At 35.7% G+C, this 19856-nt stretch overlaps 1 protein-coding gene across 1 annotated transcript in view; it reads right to left on the reverse strand.

Moving 5' to 3' along the window:
• Positions 1-19856, reverse strand: part of LOC127853770 (uncharacterized) — a 66212-nt gene that overhangs the window by 26554 nt on the left and 19802 nt on the right. Inside the window, exon 2 of the mRNA XM_052388537.1 lies at positions 7615-8134. Within this exon, the coding sequence (XP_052244497.1) occupies positions 7615-8061 (447 nt within the window). The 5' untranslated portion in view covers positions 8062-8134. The remainder of the gene's footprint in view (positions 1-7614; positions 8135-19856) is intronic.

Below are 19856 nucleotides of genomic sequence, written 5' to 3' on the forward strand. Positions count from 1 at the left end.
TTCCTAGCCATTTTGAGTCTAATTGGAATTTTTTAATCGATAAAATGGCAAATTTGAGCATTTTTTATCAATAAAATGGAGAAAAATTGGAATGTTTTTATCAACAAATATCGACACAATATAAATACATCAGGCCTTTTCCTGGCCATTTTTGGGAAAAAATGAAATTCATGTAAAAAACTAATTTAACTCTTTATGATAATTCAAAATCATATTAATATTATATTTATATACTTTGTAAGTTGTTTATGAAATAAATCTGAGATATATGTATCATTAGACAGTTCTTTCTAAAACTGTGTTTTTTTAACTTCTGGAGGGGATTTTTTCTACAAAATAGGGGAAAAATATATACTATTTTTTTAGGGGAATGGGGCCGAAAATCGGCCCCGAAATTGCCATAAAAAACACTGACAAGTACTACAAGAGCTTGTCACAGTAGTGCCAAATCCCCGCCGAAATGTGTTTGCTTGTATGACAACATTTGTTTTAGAGAGTAGAATAATATTTGTAAAAACAAATCAAGGGAGAGAATTCATTATGCTTCGGACAAAAAATTACTTTGAAATTAAATAAAGGGATATAATTCAAACACTTAGGTAGATAGAGTTATGGTTCTTAGTCACTGCACTTCTCCTACTTGCCATCTGTTTAAGTTTCAAGTTTCAAGTAAATCCCTTCAGTAGATTTAGAGTTATGCTCCGGACAAAGATTTACTTTAAAATTATATAAAAGGTGAGATAATTCAAAAACTAAGGTAGATAGAGTTATGGTTCTTGGTCACTGCACTTCTCCTAGTTGCCATATGTTTATATTTCAAGTTTCAAGTAAATCCCTTTCGTAGATTTAGAGTTATGCTCCGGACAAAATTTTCTTTAGTTATATAAAAGGGGAGATATTTCAAAAACTAAGGTAGATAGAGTTATGGTTCTTGGTCACTGCCATCTGTTTATATTCTAAGTTTAAAGTAAATTCATTGAATAGATTTGGAGTTATGCTCCGGACAAAGTTTCATCTGGACGGACAGACGTAAGGACGGACAGACGGCAGGACCAATTACTATATCACCTCCGAATTTTTTTTCGGCTGGGATAAAAATATTTTTCCATGCAACAGTCATTGTCTACTGCTAGTGTAAGTATGTGTATGATAAAAATACAGACTTTGTTAATGTTATGCTTGAAGTTCAAATAAAATACATACCTTGATATGTCTTTTAGGATTTTTTATGAATATTCACATTCGAAGGACCTGCGTTCAACATATTATTATTCTTAATTAAAGTTGCCAAATGTCTGAAGGCAACCATTTTTTGAATCATAGTAACGTTGAAAGTGAAACCAGTCAACATTTTTCTACCTCAGACCATCAATATCTATTCTCAACCAATTTAAAATAATCAATCCTTACACATGATTATAACTTGTTGTATACCGGGTACATTACCTGATAATTCTTAATAATCCAGCACTTCAATATTTGAAAGTGACTTCTGACCAAAAATGACCAAAATGTGTCTTAAAAATTGCATAAACACAACCGGCCACCATTGTCTGAAGTGTCAAGGTCGCAAAAATTGCATTATTGTACACTGGATACGATGAGGTCTTATGGGGTATTCCCATTGGCACGCTAAAACAGGCACAAGATTATTTAAAACACAGTACGTACCGGGAAGCACATTTTTCGGCTTCGGTAATTTCGGTCGGAAATTGGATTTTTTTTTAGAATTGGGAAACAAGAAACGGAGACGGATGATGCTCCCCAAAGTTTTTTTTGTCACAATATTGCACTTTATATTCAAATAAAAGGACACGTCTTGAGGGGCATAACTTTGGACAAAATAATACGATGGATGGTTTAGCAACTTAAGAATTTCAAAGGGCCATAACTCTCTAAATAAATCATCTAACCAGAACCAACAAATAATATGTGCATCTCCTCAAGGTAGTTAGGCTTCCCATAAAGCTTCATTGAATTCCAGATAGTAGTTGCTGAGAAATAGCCCGGACAAGATTTGCACTACATGTACAGTTTATAGAAAATTTCAAAGGGCCATAACTCTGTGAAATATCATCTGACCATAACCTGCTGATAATATGCACATCTCCTGTTGGTAGTGAAGCTTCCCATAAAGTTTCATTGAATTCCCGTAATAAGTTGCTGAGAAATAGCTCGGACAAGAATTGCACTAAACATGTATGTACAATGGAAAATTTCAAAGGGCCATAACTCTGTGAAGAATAATCCGACCAGAACCGGCTGATAATACGCACATCTCCTTTTGGTAGTGAAGCTTCCCATAAAGTTTCATTGAATTCCAGTCATAAGTTGCTGAGAAATAGCCCGGACAAGAATTGCACTATATGTACAGCTAATGGAAAATTTCAAAGGGCCATAACTCTGTGAAAAATCATCCGACCAGAACCTGCTGATAATTTGCTCATCTCTTCTTGGTAGTGAAGCTTCCCATAAAGTTTCATTGAATTCCGGTCATTAGTTGCTGAGAAATAGTCCGGACAAAAATTGTTTACAGGGGTTTTTCTGCCTACTTTGGGAAAAGGAGTCTGACCAAATTGGGAATTTTTTATCGACAAAATTGCCCATTTTGGGAATTTTTGTTTCGTGAAACGGCTCATTTTGGGAAAAAAATTGAATTAATCATGCTTAAATAAGTCTGTGGTCTAACAATAATCTTTATATTAACACATGCAAAACAAACACTGCCCAAACACAAGTTACAGCAACATTTTTCTCTGCTTTCTATTTTTAAAAGCATTACAAAGCTCCTCCAATGTTTTGTCACTCAGGTCTAGACCTTCAATGCAGGTAAGCATTAGCATCATCTTCAATTGTTTGGTTTGAGTGAATGTGCTGCGTAATGGGGAGCACAGCAGGGTCGTGGTGCTGAATCCTCGCTCTACCACAGCAGTGCTAGTTGGTATTATGCACATCAGCTGGACGAGTTGGAACAATTTTGGGAAGCATGCCTACAGAGCCTCGTCACCAGCAAATGTTGCCAGAAGTTTCCCCGGTGAAGTTGCCTTTCCACAGAGTCTACACAAGACAATACATTTTGCTGCGTACATGTATCGTCCGAGCCTGTCTGTTCGCTGCAGTAATTTCGGAAGATTCTGAGCGTTTCGAAAACATCGATATCGTAACACATCCTTTAGCGTCTATTTTTCGTGTTTTTTTAATGTAATATTTACTATTGTGCGAAGCCATAATTGAACATAAGAGTCTACAGATATGGTTTAGAATGTGTATTGTGCGGCTCTTTATACTCGTGTATAATGCGGAATAGTTCGAACGTCATCGCTGAGAGTAAATGCATCCGGCAAATAAACCAAAAAATCTGTGTCACTACAGGCTTTATTACGTCGCGAATATGGGAAGTCACTCTTTCGATTTAAATTATGCTTACTTTCTACGATTTTGGAAGATGTTATTTTTTTTAATTGGGAAAAATGCAATCAAAATTCGATTGGGAACGGGCCCGTTTGCTTTGGGAATGCCTCTGTTTCCCGGAGGCGAAGACAGTGCTGAAAACCCCCTGGTTTACGGACGGACATACGGACGGACGGACAGACGAAGTGGCGACTATATGCTTCCCCCAAAATTGTTAGGGGGGAGCATACAAATGTGCATATTTGGCATTGGGAATGGGTCCGACTATCGGACCCGTGAGATAGGCAGAAAAAGGCCTGGAATATCTGAGAAATTTCATCAGAATTGGACCAGTAGTTTAGGAGAAGAAGATGTTTAAAGAAAAAGTTAACACACGGGCGCACGCACGACGGACACACGACCATGACATAAGCCCCGCTGGCCTCTGGCCAGTGGAGCTAAAAATTAAGACTTCTAGAGTGTTAAAAAGGTTTTACTATAGCCATATTAGGAAAACTGCCCAGCCCCCTGGCGGCCATGTTTTTCAACTGAATGATGCCATTTTCGAACTCAGCTGAGATTTTATTGAGACAAATGTTCTGACAAAGTTTCATGAAAAATGAATAATTAATGTGACTTCAAGGGTTTTTCAGCACTGTCTGCGCCTACGGAAAATGGAGGCACTCCCAAAGCAAATGGACCCGATCCCAAAACGAAATTTAAAAAAAAAATCCCAATTTCCCCAAAAAATTATTATTTTTTCATTTTTAAGAATTAAGTGTCTTATAACTTGTGTGACTAACCAGTTTTTGTTTTGGTCAAAAATATCTGCTATAAGGTTTTGACTATACAGTTTTTATCTCAAAGTGTAACTGTAACTGTAAACAAAACTGCAGTAGTTGAATAAACATTGAACATGCCCAATATTGCATCAGTATTCTGTTTATATAAAGAAGACAAAAGAACAAATAAGGCCATCCTTAAAAAATTGTTTGTTTGGCATAACCCGACCCAGGTAAATTTGGGTGGATCGGTAGGTAGGGATTTTATTTTTTTAGTAATTTTCTTTTCTGACAATGGACTCCGACCTCTACCAACTGAAAGATAATTATCAAATAAAGCTCCAAGTCTTCTGCCTCATGAAAGGAAATTGGCAAAGATTTTTCTGCACCGTCCGTATCACCGCACGTGTATTCGTAAGTCTATTCTTTCTATATAAAAGAGCTTCTTTTCATTTACTTATTTTTTTATACGACTTTTGCAATCAGCCGTTATATTGTAGGCAGACGACCATATCAACTGTGTATTCCATCATCTGCGCATTAATGACCCAATATTACCCGATAGCGAACTCTATGTTGATTGGCCCGCTCCCATATGGGCTTCAAATTGTTCATGGAAACCAAGAGAAAAATAGTTTTAAAAAAACACTCCGGATTAAAATGGCGGATGTTTTCAATGAAATTTAACGAGATTTAAGCATATTCGCAAATTATATTTTTCTAGAGCCAAATTCGCTATACTTTTACAAATGGCGAACGACAGCGCCAGCCCTGTAGTAGTAATCATTTATTCCAATAATAACACGTTCACAATGATCGCGCTGTCGTTCGCCATTTGAGTCATTTGCAAAACTATTGAAAATTTGGCTCAAGAAAAATCAAAATTGCGAAAATCTTGTAAAATTTCGTTGAAAACATCCGCCCTTTTTAATCCGGACTGGTTTTCTATATTTGTCTCTTTGTTTCAATGAAAGTGTTTGCAATTCGAACAGTTAACGAAACCCGGTCTGTACCCGATTAGACATTGCTTGACCTTATTGTTAATGAAGTGCACATGGTAGCTGGCAAATCAGCATTGAACTCGCTTACACATGACATGACGTTGTCGAATGAAACGTGGGAACGGGTGAAGCTAACGGATAATATTGGGTCATTCATGCGCAGATGTTGTATAATTTCAATACACAATTTATATCGCCGTCTGCCTCCAAAATAGCGACTGGTCGGAAAGTCGTATAAAGAGATAAGCAAATGAAACAAAAAACGTGACAATGCCCAACAATAAATATGTCTAAGATGACCACTTTTTATCTTTCTACCTTATATTTACCGATCTGAACTAAAGAGTGAAAATTAACAAGGGCTGTTTGTAAAACATGCATGCCCCCCATATGGGCTGTCCGTTGTACTGGCAGCCATTGTGTGAATACGACTTTTGTCACTGTGACCTTGACCTTTGACCTAGTGACCTGAAAATCTATAGGGGTCTTCTGCGAGTCATGATCAATCTACCCATGAAGTTTCATGATCCTAGGCATATGCGTTCTTGAGTTATCATCCGAAAATCATTTAACTACTTCAGGTCACCGTGACCTTGACCTTTGACCTAGTGACCTGAAAATCAATAGGGGTAATCAGCGAGTCATGATCAATCTACCTATAAAGTTTCATGATCCTAGGCATATGCGTTCTTGAATTATCATCCGAAAATCATTTTACTATTTCGGGTCACCGTGACCTTGACCTTTGACCTAGTGACCTCAAAATCAATAGGGGTCATCTGCGAGTCATGATCAATCTACCCATGCAGTTTCATGATCCTAGGCGTATGCGTTCTTGAGTTATCATCCGGAAACCATTTTACTATTTCGGGTCACCGTGACCTTGACCTTTGACCTAGTGACCTCAAAATCAATAGGGATCATCTGCGAGTCATGATCAATCTACCCATGAAGTTTCATGATCCTAGGCGTATGCGTTCTTGAGTTATCATCCGGAAACCATTTTACTATTTCGGGTCACCGTGACCTTGACCTTTGACCTAGTGACCTCAAAATCAATAGGGGTCATCTGCAAGTCATGATCGATGTACCTTTAAAGTTTCATGATCCTAGGCCCAAGCGTTCTTGAGTTATCGTCTGAAAACCACCTGGTGGACGGACGGACGGACCGACCGCCCGACCGACATGAGCAAAGCAATATACCCCCTCTTCTTCGAAGGGGGGCATAATTAATACGTTGTATGGCGATAATATTACACATCTCTGCCATTTGCCGAATTGAATTGAATGGTGATAATTAATTAATTCAGGAAATAATCTACATGCGCGCCCCGCGTCTATGACGCACAAATATCGAAACAGACGCATAGTTTTGAAATATGTGCGTCCTCTCGGACGCTTTGCTTAGACGAATCCGTTAACATATACGCGAATCACGATAAGTACAAACCATCTTGGGTACGAGTCAAAAGTGTAGCGATGAACGCTGAGTTTAACCGATGAGGCTTGAATACTGCAACGTTTAACCGAATGAAGCTTGAATAATGCAACAAGTCTTTTGATTGGCTCTAGTCGAGCCGCTGCTGTATAATACGAACCAATTAGAATCGACCTTTTAAATAGACCTTTTAAATAGAGTGTGTTATGATATTTTCTAGAATCCCAGGATGAAACCTGCTTAAACTTTTTGTAACTTAGCAGTGCTCCAGCTAGGCCTAAATCGAAGGGCGCCGCGCCCTTCCCTCCCGAACCTCCGCCCTGCCCCCCCCCCCGAACCTCCGCCCTGCCCCACCCCCTCAAAAAAATAATGGGGGAAATCTATACATATTAGCTGCTTTCAGGGAAAACGGGGCTTAATGCATGTCAAATAAGATAAGCCTGTGCACACTGATTTGCTGTATCAATGATTTAAAAAAAACATACATCTCGACCTGTGCCTTAAAACACACGCTTTATAAATTTGAAAGGGTTGTGGTTATTTCAAACTTGCGACATAAAACGCTATAACATAATTTTGCAAACTGAGTTGCGTCTAAGATTATACAACAGCGAACAAATTCAGTGCCTTCGGTGCTTTGATTATAACATCTTTCAATTGCGTTAATATCGCACATTCTTAAAATGTCCTATTAATGTTAAATTGTTAAAAGGCTAAATGGCTTTGTAATTGAATAAAAAAAACATGGCTTATGGATTGTTTGGACGAAACACACGTTACTCAGCTAATATTATATACGATTTAAATTAAACTTCATACATACATGTAACAATAAATCCTTCAATTATTTCGCAAAAATAATCCAAGTTACATGTATAAGGTCCAATTTACATAATTGCTTATAAGCACAATAATTGTTACGCATAACTTTTACAAATATATGTTAAGTACTTAGTAACAAAATGCATACATTACTTGTGTCAGGAGACACTGCAGTTCTTACCTTATACAGGAGGCACGCAGACATGGGATTTGTGGGCTTTCCCGTTGTAATTGGAAAAGACAAACTGCTATCAAAGCGTTTAAAGTTTAGCATAAAACTGATGACTCCGTTGAAGTCTGTATCTTGAATTGAACTTGTGGCAGCATATCCATCTGGTGGGAAAAAACATTTTGCTATTTCCCAATAGTTTGTTTGCCACAAATGCGCAGATGTATTTTTCAAAGACAATCTATTATACCTATGTTCCTTGATAATTTTATGCTGTACATTTGCTGTGGTACAGCTGGTGCTAGAAGATCCTACATGGCTGTAAATTAGCCGGTGAAAATTCTGAGCCACGTTGTCAGCTAAGTGTTCCAAGCCAGACTTTGCAATGTCTATTGCTAGCCACGCCTTCAGCCAGTTTGTCCTTTCCTTATCCTTATACACATCAGCTAAACACGCCATTTTGTTACAACCACACAATATCTTCAGAAGAGTCAACTTGTGTTGTACGAGCAGGCCATTATTTCAGCGTCATCTATAAAATATAAAAAAACACATTTTTAAATAGATTGAACCTATCATATGGTCTGAACACACTATTAAACGTACCGCAAGGCCTTTTCCTGGCCAGTTTGGGAAAATAAGCAATTTCGGGATTGGGATTTTATTCAAGCATAATGTCCGCTGATTTGGGAAAAACTAATTTAATATAACTTTATATAATACATATGTAATTCAAAATCATATGTTTGATGTAAATGAAATACAATTCAGACACAATAATAATTTCAAGTAGACCCTTCTTTCCATTTTATTTTCGAAAATTGTGACTTTTTTTCTAATTGGGATTTTTTTTACAATTTTGGTTTTGGTTTGGGAATGGGTCACTTTAACTGATCCATAGATATGCCAGGAAAAGACCTAAACGTTTGTCAGCGTAAGACAATAGCATGAATCCAGGAGTCCAAGACTCCTTAAAAAGAGACTCGAACTCCTTATTTGTGTGTCAGGTGAGTCCGTCGGACTCCTTTATAATCATCTTTGAATTTAAACAAAAAAATGATCAGAATATCACCATTTTTTCGCATCCCAAAAAATATGCCACAAATCATCCTGCATGTACACATGGACAACAATAAAACACTCCGAAATTATGTTGTTCCCTGTCGCTGTCAGTGCGTGTAGTAATAGGGAAATATGCAAATAATGAAACTCCGAATCCAACTGACCGTGGCCGTTGTTTCTCTGATATTTTTGCTAGAGTAATTTCGCTTCTCCAAGCAGTCTCTCGTTACTATAAAAATTTAACCATAATATCCAAAATAATTTCTATGTTTTATGGCCTCAAGGTACTGAAGATAGAACCGGCTGTGAATCAGTTGAGCATGAATAACTCGTGTCACTACATGTATCAATCTATGTTTTCAGTGGGTGTATTGCAGTTTGAAGGCTGTGACATACCAACCACACAAATCGGTTCTTACAGTGTACTCCTCCATGATGCAATTGTGGCAAGTTACTCAAGCTTGATTGTTCATTGTCGGCTCGGTTACTACTTAAATGAGAATAGGGGAATTCCGTTACGTATTCCGTAGGGCGTTTTCCGACATCGCATTTTTGGCGGAAATACAACTCGGATACAGTCTAAATTTGCCGGGTATGTGTTGGTATATTTTTCACACCTAGGGTACATTTAAGTATTCTTACTGTAAGAGTACCCGGGGCACATTTAAGTAGTACCCGAGCGGACAATGACCAATAAAACATTGCTTCAGAGACTGATTATGGAAACCTGGTGTAATCCACATGGAAATTGTGCTTTTCATGCATAATATTGTTTTAACATTATTCATTTTATGTTTTCATGGTGTAAACGATAACATTGAAATAAAATTAGCATTATATTGTCTTTCCACATTTTCACATTTTTAGAAATACTATGTATAATATATATACAGCAATGGCAAGTATAGGGCTGTTACGTCCTTATGTTATTATTTAATAAGTATGAAACTTACAACACAGAATACTCCTATTATGGTTATAACCATAATGTCGAGGTTAAACAAGCAATCCTTATGCGTGATTACTTCAATATTACTTGAATGTGTGGCAAATAATTGTGCAATATGATATAACAAATACTGAACAGCAGTTCAGTTATTTTTTCATTTGAATTGGGAAATATTGCATCATTTTGACTAAAATGGGGAATTTTATTCTGTTGATTTTATGCTTACAACTACTTTAAAATTGATAATACAATATAATTTTTAAACAAGGGCTGTTGTAAAACACGAATGCCCCCAAAAAGGCTGTCAGTTGAAGTGGCAGCCAATGTCTGAATACGAAAGATACCATTTTACTGCTTCAGGTCACTGTGACCTTGACCTAGTGACCTCAAAATTAAAAGGGGTCATCTGCAAGTTATTATCAATGTACCAATGAAGTTTCATGATCCTAGGCCTAAGCATTGCTGAGTTATCATCCAGAAACAATTCCACTGTTTCGCGTCACTGTGACCTTGACCTTTGATTTAGTGACCTAAAAATTTATAGGGATTATCTGCCAGTCATGATCAATGTACCTATGAAGTTTCATGATTCTAGGCCTAAGCGTTTTTGAGTTATCATTCACAAACCATTTTATGGTTTCAAGTCACTGTGACCTTGACCTTTTACCTAGTGACCTGAAAATCAATAGGGGTCATCTGCCAGTCTTGATCAAAGTACCTACGAAGTTTCATGATCCTAGGCCTAAGCAATTTTGAGTTATCATCTGGAAACCTTTTCGTGGACGGACCAACCGACCGACCGACATGTGCAAAACAATATACTCCCTCTTCTTTGAAGGAGGGCATAATAAATAACATGTTTATACTCTTTTTTTATCTTTCTGACACCTTCAATTTGGAGTGTTAAGGTCCTTACTCCCATTTGGGAAAAATACAATATGTTATCCATTGGGAATGGGTCCCACAGTGGGACTCCCAATAACAGACCCAAATTTGAACGAAAACAAACACACTGTTGTTGGACTCCTTGAAATCTGTCCGGACTAAATTTTAAAAGTAAGATGTCCAAAGGACCCCTTTCTCAGATTAGTTAGTTTTGAACACTGCTTGCACACAACAAGTAGTCATCATATGAAAGGTCGGATGAAAGGAGCTGACTTATAAACGTAATACGAGCACACAATAAGCAAACATCTTATGAAAGCTCAGATAACATTCTGCCAAGTTATATTCAAATCCTTCCTTTCTGGATATATATTAATGCTTTTGACAAAGTGTGAATTTAATTTTAATATGAACATAAATTGTGACAAACACCTTCGGTCAAGGAACCTGTTTTGTTGCATGTGGCATTCCGTCTCATCATGCTGAGCACATCTGCTGAGTCATTTCAAAGTCTATCATTGCTGATTATATGCATCATAAAAAAAACTTAAGATTGATTATATTGATCAATATCATCGTTGACTTTGAAATCTTACCGTGATCTTTGAACTAGCAATCCGGTTCTTATGCACCACACTCCACCTCAACATGCTGATCCCTTCTGACAAGCTATTTGTAAACCTATCAATAATGTTATGCTCCAGAAAAAGTATTATGGACAAATATGGATACATATCTTTCTTTTGGTTTAATAAGAATGCTATAGCGGGTGGGGTAGGGGGCCGTTCATTTAGTATGTCACAATATTTTTTACCATTTTAGCCCATCCCCCTGGCATCCAACTGTGACAAATTTCGGACTCCCGACCCCTAAGTACGTAACACTTTCGAACATGTTTGTTAAATCACCATTTAATTTAATCTACAACACACTCATTGATTTTCGTCCTTCTTTATAAAGTATCGGAAAACGGCACTTTCCCAATGGGAAAATCAACAAATTTTCTTATGACTGACAAAAAATGCCCAATTAAAAGTTTTCAACTTTTTTTTATAAAACAAGGGCTGTTTGTAAAACATGAATGCTCCCCATATGGGCTGTCAGTTGTAGTGGCAGCCATTGTGTAAATACGATTTTTGTCACTGTGACCTTGATCTTTGACCTAGTGACCTGAAAATCAATAGGGGTCATCTGGCAGTCATGATCAATGTACCTATGAAATTTCATGATCCTAGGACTAATTATTCTTGAGTTATCATCAGGAAACCATTTTACCGTTTCAAGTCATTATGACCTTGACGTTTGACCTAGTGACCTGAAAATCAATAGGAGTAATCTGCCAGTCATGATCAATTTACCTATGAAGTTTCATGATCCTAGGCATAAGCATTCTTCAGTTATCATCCGGAAACCATTTTACTATTTCGAGTCACTGTGACCTTGACCTTTGACCTAGTGACCTAAAAATCAATAGCGGTCATCTGTCAGTCATGATAAATTTATCTATGAAGTTGCATGATCCGAGGCATAAGCATTCTTGAGTTATCATCCGGTAACCATATTACTATTTCGAGTCACTGTGACTTTGACCTTTGACCTAGTGACCTGGAAATCAATAGAGGTCATCTGTCAGTTATGATCAATGTACCTATGAAGTTTCATGATCCTAGGCCTAAGCGTTCTTGAGTTATCACCCGGAAACCATCTGGTGGACGGACCGACCAACGGACTGACTGACATGTGCAAAACAATATACCCCCTCTTCTTCAAAGGGGGGCATAATATCGAGGGGTAAGAGCCACTATAGAAAGGCTTTATTGCAGATGTATAATTTTATGGTTATAGCATTCAAGTAGTTCATTACACATTGAAAGTTTGAAAAAGCATGTTAAAAGCTGTGCATCTATTAACTTATTTTCAAATAAACGTTTAACATGCCAAAGTTGTGCTTATATTTTTACAAAGAGTTCATATCAACGTCAGAAGAACGTCTTATGTTCAAACATAACGGCATAGGGTGTTACGACTGATCTGATTCGACGTTTCACGTTTAACGTGAAGAATGCGGAAAACCTAATTGGTAAATATTCCAGTGATCATAAATTGGAGAAATTGTAGGTGTGCGAAAATGAGACCTCCTTAAAATAAGTGAATCCACAGTATGACGTCATTGGAATGTGCATTTAAAAACGTCAATCTTTATGTTTATTAGTATAAACTGGTGGACAAAACTTGTCATAGTGTGCGCATCGAAATAAAAAAAAAATTCTAATGATTTATAATAAACACATGTTTTGTGGATATTCTGAAGACATAGAATATTTTAATCATTGTTCATATATGTTTACTGTAGTGAATAACATATCTTTAAATTTTTCATTGAAAATAAAGAAGTGAAACTCAAGGTGCTGGAGCAGTATTGCATGTTAGTGACATGCAATTAGTTGGTCATTAATTTAAGGCAAGTGACCAATTGCCAAATAGTACAACACAGCACAAAACAAAACAACATAAACATATATAATAATAAAGCTTGGGTAACCGCCTTGGAACGGTCAACCTCACACTTGGCCCAGCAATATTCATGATACATATAAGTGTCAATAAAATTTAACCTCATAGCATTGCAACTCAAATTAAACAATTATAAAAGGAAACTAAAACGCATTCATTTCAATTACCATTTAATTACTCAATGGTAGGGAAGAGACCAGAGCAACAAAGTTAGAACCTTTTGAGGAACGATGAAATGAAATTACGAACAAGTGTCAACTACATCCCTTATTTTTAGAAAAAAAGATTTGAGAATATAGCAAACCAACTTTTATTTGAATAATATCAATCTTTACTCAAATTAAAATATATAAGGCGTAGGTTAAAACTAAACCCATACATTCCAGAGTAGATCAGCAGCTAGAAATTCTCGCATGATTTCGTGGTTTCCTCAACTGACTTTTTTCTCCTGGCAGAATTTTTATGTAACATTATGCAGTCAATTTGTTTACTGATAATGACGAACACATATTTTATAGAAAATGTTTAAAGATATATTCATGTTCTGTATTCAAATCCATCATCAGTAAAACAAGGCAACAATTTTTCCCCATACATGTTGCAAACTGACACAGATTGAGCAATATTTAGGACACGGTCTTGATCGTTCTTGTTGATGCCCTGTGTTAGTGTCATTTTCTTTACAGATTTAGATGAAACAATATAACATAAATTGGTTAAAAAGTTCGCAATTTATTTTAACAAATATTATTAAAGCAAGACTATACGATTTTTGTATGTGTTAAAGTGTATTCTACCACGGCACGCGACTTGTTTTCTATATACAAAGAAGGAATCCTACCGTGGGTTATTACCTCGATATACCAACGATTGTTAGTATGACGTCATTTTTGATTGTCCGTGCACTGTTTATGAAGAAGAACGACGTCATTTGATTTTCATTGTTGTGGTGACGTCGCGTTTTCGCGGATAGATGGAGGACGTTCGGTTAAGATAATTCTCATTTATAACCTTTAAATCGCGGGTAACTTATAAATGAAATCGTGTTAGAATCGTCGTTCCGATGCTTGTTATCAAACCACTCGGGCTACGCCATCGTGGTTTAATTCCTACGCATCGGAACTCCATACCGTTGGTTATTACCGCAATAACCAACGGTTACCCGTCGATTATTTCTTAAATGTATTGATTAAAATATGTTACAATAACGCAAAATAGGCAAGAACAAATATACATTGAAGACGAATTTCATAAAATGAAGCGAAGACAAATTAGCGCCCTGAGCCGATTGTGACGAATATATTTCGTACATATTTTCCTACAATAACTGAAGAATTCATCTTTTTATTAGGTTCGGAGTTAGTGTTCGTGTGTCGTATGAATATATATTGTTGCAGGAAATTAAAATGATCCGTAAAACAAAATTTAGATTCACATCGTACATGCATGATATACATGCTGGCGAACTCGACTATACAGACATTGTCGAATTCAGAATATCAGGCTTATTTCGCATTTTTCGACACATGTCCTTCTTAACTTTTATTTTAATTTATATTGAATTATATGTATATTAAGTTTTTACACGTTTTATATAAATTCATAAATATTTGACAAAATCATACGATCTCGGTTTGAAACGGAAATAATACAGTTTATGAAATGACATAAAATAAATATTAAACAAAGATACGCATGTCTATTAAAACATGCCTACTTAAAATAATATACAGATTAAAAAAACAGTAAAAGCATATTACGATACCATACAATATGTACTGCTATATATCTGTATAATTTGTAGTTACCGGTATATGTCTGTTTTTGTTTAATTTAAATTTGTTGCTGTATTAATTTCTTTTAGTTATATCACTGACTTATGTCAGTCAACCTTCTCACAAAATATGTGAACAAGTCCCTTCAAAATCTTACACTTCCATCCTTCCATGACCATCCCAGCCCATATGACAATAAAAATGGTGGGGGCCATCCTTAACATGGTTAGATGAGGCAGAATGAAAAAAAACAATGAACAATTATTCAAAGCAAAGTTAAATATATTAATATGCTTAAATGTATTGTGAAACAAATATAACTAGTTAATATTAAATGATTGAGAATAAACTAAATTTATACAGTCATGTTTGCATTCATATTTAGATGTACAGTAGCAAAGAGATGACATTTACTCCTTTTTTTTATAAACTGCACTCCTCTGTTTTCTATCTCGTTCCCGCGACATACTAACTAGAGGGAACGAGTTAACTATGTCGTGGGAATGATTTATTAAGTCGAGAGAACGAGATACAAAAAAGAGTAGTGCAAAACTAAATAAATGAAGAGTGCAATGAAAAAAAGAGTAGTGCATTAAATAAAAGAGAGTGCATTAAACACTTTACTGCACCGCTCTTTGTTTCGTTGCACTCCTATTTTATTTAGTTTTGCACTCTTTTTTTATCTCGATCGTTCCCTTAACTCAGTAAGTTGTCCCACAACATAGCTTACTCGTTCCCACGAGTTAGTAAGTCGTTCCCTTGCGATAGTTAAAATGCTCTCTTCTTTTGTTTAATGCACCTCTAATATATTTACTGCACCGCTATTTTTTTATTGTACGCCTCTTTCATTTAGTTGTGCACTCCTGTTTTTATCTATATCTTTCACTCGACTTAGCTAACTGTTCCCTCGAGTTTGAGTTAGTAGGTCGTTCTCTCAAGTAAGTATGTTGTTGGAACGAGATTGAAACAAGAGCATCGCCTTGCGGGTGCAAACCGCTCATCTATTTTCTTTTTAAAGGTGAAGGGACTCTCAATTTCAATCACAAAGGAGGGAGGGTGGAGTGAAGAGGGGTGTATAGTGTGGGGGTGTGAACATTTATTACATCATCTTCCAAAAATGCGGGAAAAAATGAAAAAAAAAATCGGGGGGGGGATTCTTGGGTGCGATGGTTGGACGGTATTTCAAAATAAAATAATAACAATTAATATTTGTGTTTGTTAACCTTTTCAAAAAAAAATTGGGGGGGGGTGGGGTGGGGGGGTATAGTGTGAGGGTGTGGTGGTCATTTGTGAGATGATCTTAAAACAAATTAAGGAGGGGGGAAATCGGGGGGAGGGGGGAGGGGGGAGGCACGGGGGAGGTTAGGGTGGAGTCTATTGCGGTTTGTCAGGTAAGAGTAGTTTTGTCAAAGTATCAATCATATATAATAATATATAAAGAAGTTATGGCAATTTTAGCAAAATTTGATAATTTGACCTTGACAGTCAAGGTCATTCAAAGGTCAAGGTAAAATTCAACTTGCCAGGTACAGTAACCTCATGATAGCATGAAAGTATTTGAAGTTTGAAAGCAATAGCCTTGGTACTTTAGAAGTAAAGTGGATCGTAACACCATACGATTTAACCATATATTCAAAGTTACTTAGTCAAAAACGGGCCATAATTCCGTAAAAATGACAACCAGAGTTATGCAACTTGTCCTTTTACTGTCCCTTATGATAGTTTGCGAGTGTTCCAAGTATGAAAGCAATATCTTTGATACTTTAGGGGTAAAGTGGACCAAAACACAAAACTTAACCAAATTTTCTAAGTATAAAGGGCCCATAATTCCGTCCAAATGCCAGTCAGAGTTACATAACTTTGCCTGCACAGTCCCCTTATTATACTTAATAAGTGTTGCAAGTATGAAAGCAATAACTTTGATACTGTAGGAATAAAGTGGACCTAAACACAAAACTAAACCAAATTTTCAATTTTCTAAGTATAAAAAGGGCACATAATTCTGTCAAAATGCCATTCAGAGTTACATAACTTTGCCTGCACAGTCCCCTTATGAAAGTTAGTAAGTGTTGCAAGTATGAAAGCAATAGCTTTGATACTTAATGAATAAAATGGACCTAAACACAAAACTTAACCAAAATTTTCTAAGTATAAAAAGGGCAGATAATTCTGTCAAAATGCACGCCAGAGTTAACTTACTTTGCCTACCCAGTCCCCACATGATAGTAAGTAAGTGTACCAAGTTTGAATGCACTAGCATTGATACTTTCTGCGAAAAGTGGACCTAAACGCAAAACTTAACCGGACGCCGACGCCAACGCCGACGCCAACACCAACGCCGACGCCAAGGTGATGACAATAGCTCATTATTTTTTTTTTAAATAGATGAGCTAAAAAGAGGAGTGCATTCCGAAAATCGGAGTTTGCTTTATTAGATCTGTACTGTAACTTTGCTCTACTTTGCTGTCGGTGTCATGAACTGTAATGAAATCATTGTAGGTCCCGACTGTGATGGCATGAAAGTATTAAACTTTGCATGTTTTGTTGATTTACCCAGACAAAATGGACATGAGTTAATTAGAAGCGAATTTATAATTGTCTTCGTGAGGTAATCACCAACGGTTTGGAGTTCCGATGAATAGGAATTAAATACAAGCATCAGAATAACAAACCGTTGGTTATTACCTTAAAAAACAACGTAAGCTATATATAATTTTAAATCTAACATGATTGAATACATAATATGCCATTTTTCATACATTTGTTTTCATGACGACAACACACTTAAATTATAAAAACTTTTGTCAGGTTCATTAAGATTATTTGAGGAAATTACATTCAATAAAAATATTAAACTAATCATGCAAAATGTATACCAAGTAAACAGGTTTGGTAATTTATGTATGAACATTTTACTACTTAAATGTGGTATCACTGGGCCGAATGCAGAAATGATATGTTTGTTAAACGTCTCCTATATCACATATTTAAGGAGGCCCATTTTACTGATCTGAACATCTGGGAATTCTTGAATTACCATGACAACGTAGGGCTCGCTTTCCTTTTTTTGAAGTAAATGTAGGACGCTCAATTTATTTGGAAAAAAAACCCACAAATTGCAAAATTGTGAGAAATTTAGTCCCAAAATCTTCAAAATTTTACAAACAATATTCACATACTTGTAGAAATTGTAAAATGATGATTTTTATGCATAGGTATAGTAAAATATTTTCATTGGCTGGACACTTTTGCTTTCGAAAAATTAAATCATACATCATATGAGCAACTAAATTCTGACAGGTTTAACTGTATCTTCAATGATCCATAGTCAATACTTTTGACAAACATCAAAATGTTTGTCTGTGTGATTTCTGTTGTGTGGCTAGACACATTAGTTATACATTGAATTTTAGTTCTCGTGTGAGAAATGTAAGCCATATTATTTTTCCAAGTTTTTAACCTTTGTCAATAACAATTGTGCCATGTCACATGCGCAAAGGATTCCCTATAAATCATACATATTAACAATATTTGACATTTAAATGCATTTCATGAAAATGCAATTTAATCTATTTTAAAGGAAATTGAAAGGAAATTATTCAAGCTTTAAAGAAAAAAATTTACACATATAAACGGATAAGAATACGAAAATCTACTCCAAATTGCTGTCCTTGCCTCGCTCTCTGTCAGTACTACATTACTCAAGTGTTTTCACTTTCGTCACATGATCTTTCTGATTCAAGGTATTTCCGATGTAAAAGTGCATGATTAAATCTTACTGTGATATCTTCAAACAAATCTAGATCCCCATGCTGACTTTTTAAACAAAGGATCTCAAGTTTTACTATACAATTTACTATACATTATGCACTGGTGTGTTTTTTTAGCCGAACAAACGTTACAACACTGGTTTCACCAATTTCATACTTGTAATTTCTTAACATCAAGCAAATTCGTTGAATGGATATCCCCCTTCTCCTCATTTATATATATACCCTTATGAAGTTTCATGTTAAAAACTTAAATAGTTTCTGAGATATAGCTCTAAAATGTTTTTGACAGACAGACGGATGAATTGTACTTTTGAATATAAAATGTCTGTTAAATGTCAAACAACTTACAAAGGCTGGTTTTGTAAAAGAGTGTGGATATATTAGATTTTTGAAATGCTTGTATCAAAACTGTGAGATGACTGACCCAGGCCACACGCAAAGAAGGAAAATAGCCCTACAACATTTACAGGTTTTGATAGCAGAATAACTCCATAATGTTTTGCAGTATAACCATATGATTTGTCGCACAATAACCTTTAATTTCAAAATATGTCTACATAAAATAGGTACGGGTGGTGGAAGAATGATAATTAATTGAAGCAAAGTTAAAAATGATTCTGCAAATTGCAGTGGAATTGTAAACTTGTTAGAATCCACTTTATACTGCAATTTGAACCAAAATGTTAGCTCATGCCATTTTAATAAGGCAAAAGGAAATTATTGCCTATATTCAGGTATAAAAACCATTGAAAACAAATGATAAAAAATTAATATGAAGAAATATGCAAGCACTATACTGCCATAGATGATCAAAGAGATAACATAGCACATGTATGTATTCTATATGATTAAACTATATATGTCAGTCATATTACAAATAATTTGCTAAGTGTCTTGTGGAGCTTGCTTAAAATTGTATAATAAGTGTACGAACTTAATGTTCTAAAAACAAACCTCTTTAACCATTGGTGGGTTTTCATTTTCAAAATACTTTTTCCAAGTATATAATCACACTGATGGTATTGTTAAGTTGAGTGTGTCTTTCAAAAATCAATTTATGTTTCAATTAAACATTTCTCATTATGAATAAAATCTTCCTTGTTGAGGAGAACACTTCTAGTTATTAACTAGTGGTTGAAGTATGCATTCATGACTCTGTATTGAACCACTTGAGAACAATCTACCATTCATCCTCCTCCAGTCTGAATGTTAAATTATTAAAAGTGTTTTTGAAAGAGAGCATAACAAAATTGCCTACAAAAATGTTTTTTATAGATTTAACAATGTCTAGCATTA

This window comes from Dreissena polymorpha, chromosome 12 (genome assembly GCF_020536995.1).
Source record: "Dreissena polymorpha isolate Duluth1 chromosome 12, UMN_Dpol_1.0, whole genome shotgun sequence".
In the NCBI taxonomy this organism is placed as follows: Eukaryota; Metazoa; Mollusca; class Bivalvia; order Myida; family Dreissenidae; genus Dreissena; species Dreissena polymorpha.